We start from the raw sequence: 3,236 nt of genomic DNA on the forward strand, positions 1-3,236 counted from the left end.
GAGGCAGCCCGCAGGCTGGTTCCGAAATTTTTGTATAGAAGTTCCAATTTCAGACATGGGTCTTTATCGGGGCAGATCTTTGGCAGGGCCTTCTGAAACCATCTAGTAGGCTTGTGTGAAATGTGTTGGTGGATCTACATAACACAATCCCTTCTATTGAAAAAGGTAGCTTATACTTTGTTGGCAGTATTAGATGTTCATTAATCAAAGCAACTGAACATTACCTTGAAATCCCAGTGAAGCCGAGGAGTCTTAAGGGTGTGCCCAGGGCCGGCTTAGCTACCAAGCAAACCAAATCAGTGCTCGGAGCAGCTGATCTTTGAGGGGGGGTGCAGGTGGCATTTACTCGGCTGTTCAGGATTACTGGCCCAGTTGGAAAGCACGCTCCAAATGCTTTTGTGGGACCACAGCCGTAAAAGAAGAAGAGTTGGTTTTATACCCTGTTGTTCTCTACCTTGAAGGAGTTTCAAAGCAGCTTACAATAGCCTTCCCTTCCTCTCCCCACAACAAACACCCTGTGAGGTAGGTGGGGCTGAGAGAGCTCAAAGAGAACTGTGACTAGCCCAAGGTCACCCAGCTGGCTTCTTGTAAAGGAGTGGGGAATCAAACCCAGTTCTCCTGATCAGATGCATAGAATCGTAGAGTTGGAAGGGACCACCAGGGTCATCTAGTCCAACCCTCTGCACAATGCAGGACATTCACAACTACCTCTCCCCCCACACCCCCAGTGACCCCTACTCCACGCCCAGAAGATGGCCAAGGTGCCCTCCCTCTCATCATCTGCTTAAGGTCATAGAATCAGCATTGCTGACAGATGGCCATCTAACCTCTGCTTAAAAACTTCCAGGGAAGTCCACCGCTCTTAACCACTACACCACACTGGCTCTCTTAGCTGAGACTTCAGAACGCTAGCCTCCATCCTGTCTCAGTCATGGCACCGGGTCGTTGCACACCACAGAGTTCTTCGGTAGACTACCACGAAGACCAAAAGGGCCCGCACTGTAGACTACCCACACAAGACTTTGGTAGACTACCCACGTAAGTGAACGCCTTCCCTGCCTTATTTATCTGTTTCCTGACATCGGAGGATTCCTGGGGAAGGCATCAGTCGGAAATCCTTCCGGAGATGCCGTTGACAGTGTGCTGTGCTGCAGCTGCTGGAGCTTTGGCGTGGTGCTGCCCCCCTCCCTCTTGGGGGTTGGTTTTGCCTGTGAGTGTGCGTTCCGGGTCCGGTGTGCAAAGCAGGGTGGTGTGCTGGAGCCCCTGGTTGCCCGCCTACTTGGGATGACTGCCCTGGGCCTTTTGCTGCCTACTGTATAGGTTTATTAGCATCACCCCCTCCACAACTGGAGCTGCCATAGGAAGCTGCACCCTGTCTTCATTCCCCCTGGCTGGAGGTGCTGCCGCAGTGTCAGCACAAGAAAGACATTGGCTTTGGTTCCAGAGAGGTAGCCGTGCTAAGTCCGCTGCTGCCAAAACAGCAGATTCTTGTGACGTCTTAAAGACTAACAGATCGATTGTGGCATAGGCCTCTGTGAGCCAGAGCTCATTTTGACAGCAGCATCTGCATTAGATTATGATGGGAGCCATCCTCGGGTTCCAGAGAGGGCTGACAGTGGGAGAGACTGGCTTGCCTAAGGCAGCAAAACAAACTCATCACAGAGGCAAGATTTGAACTTGGGCTCTTGGCGGGGGGGGGGGAGTTGGGTCTCTTGGAAGAAGAAGAAGAAGAAGAGTGGGTTTTAATATGATGACTTTCTCTACCACTTAAGGAAGAATCAAACCTGCTTACAGTCACCGTCCCTTCCCCTCCCCAAAACAGACACCCTGCGAGGGAGGTGGGGTTGAGAGAGCTGTGACTAGCCCAAGGTCACCCAGCTGGCTTCATGTGTAGGAGTGGGGAAACAAAGCCAGTTCACAGTCTCTGCCGCTCATGTGGAGGAGTGGGGAAACAAGCCCAGTTCTCCAGATCAGAGTTGACCGCTCCAAACCAGCATTCTTATTCCACTACACCACACTGGCTCAGTCTCAGAAGCTCAGCTCTTGTCATCTTAAAGGACCATGATGTTTTAAGGCTTCAGTGTAGAGTGTCCTGGTGTGATGGTGTGCCACATGGATGCCCACAGGGAAGACTGCTGAGGGTGAGTAGCAAATCCAAACAGCGCCATCCTAAGCGCAGTTACACTCTTCTACATCCATCAAAGTCAACAGACTTAGAAGGGTGTAACTGCTCAGGATAGCACTGTAATAAATTCCCCCTCGCCGGAGGTGCTGCCGCAGTGGTGGTTTCAGAGACCAAAACTAAGACTCAAAGCAGTGGCAAGGACTGGTTTGGGGGTGGCAGGATTTTAGTACACTAAAATAATAGGTATGATTTTGAAGCATCTTTGGTTTGCATGGGTTTGCACCGCAATTTAAGAAAGATGTAGACAAGCTGGAACGTGTCCAGAGGAGGGCAACAAAGATGGTGAGGGGTCTGGGGGCCCGGGCCTCCCCCTCCCCCCTCCGCCGCCATGGCGTTCACGTTCGTCGCCTTCTGCTACATGCTGGCCCTCCTCCTCACCGCCGCCCTCATCTTCTTCGCCATCTGGCATATTATAGCTTTTGATGAACTGAAGACCAACTACAAGAATCCCATAGACCAGTGTAATACCCTCAACCCTCTTGTACTTCCTGAGTATCTCATCCACGCGTTCTTCTGCGTTATGTTTCTGTGCGCGACAGAGTGGCTGGCGCTGGGGCTCAATTTGCCATTGCTGGTGTACCACATTTGGAGGTACATGAGCAGGCCTGTAATGAGCGGACCCGGATTGTACGACTCCACCACCATCATGATTGCAGATATTTTAGCATATTGCCAGAAGGAAGGATGGTGCAAATTAGCCTTTTACCTTCTGTCCTTTTTTTACTACCTATTTGGCATGATTTACGTTTTGGTGAGCTCTTAAAAGCCGATGCCCGGTGGACTTGGATCCAGCGAAGTGCATGCAGAAAAGCCGCAAGACACGGGATTTATTTTCCAAGAAGAACCCGTTATCAAGCTGCGGAATCTGACGATCACAGTCGCGATAGGGGAAAAAAACAAAAATGAACGACTCCCTTTTCTCCCTCCCTCCTTCCTCAGAAACATGCCCACATTTTAATACCCGCAAAAAGACTTTTTTTTTCTTTAAAAAATATGCTGGGATGTTTAAAAAAATTACATAAATCAATGTCAAGCGACCGTTGAGTAGTTT

General features: G+C 50.3%; 1 protein-coding gene across 1 annotated transcript; it reads left to right on the forward strand.

Moving 5' to 3' along the window:
• The first annotated feature begins 2,505 nt into the window (after nt 1-2,505).
• LOC130483842 (protein cornichon homolog 1-like) lies at nt 2,506-3,035 on the forward strand. Its single transcript, XM_056856745.1, has one exon. The coding sequence runs from the start codon at nt 2,514-2,516 to the stop codon at nt 2,946-2,948; it is 435 nt and encodes a 144-aa protein (XP_056712723.1). The 5' UTR covers nt 2,506-2,513; the 3' UTR covers nt 2,949-3,035.
• Nucleotides 3,036-3,236: the final 201 nt, after the last annotated feature.

Source organism: Euleptes europaea, chromosome 10 (assembly GCF_029931775.1).
Source record: "Euleptes europaea isolate rEulEur1 chromosome 10, rEulEur1.hap1, whole genome shotgun sequence".
Lineage (NCBI taxonomy): Eukaryota > Metazoa > Chordata > Lepidosauria > Squamata > Sphaerodactylidae > Euleptes > Euleptes europaea.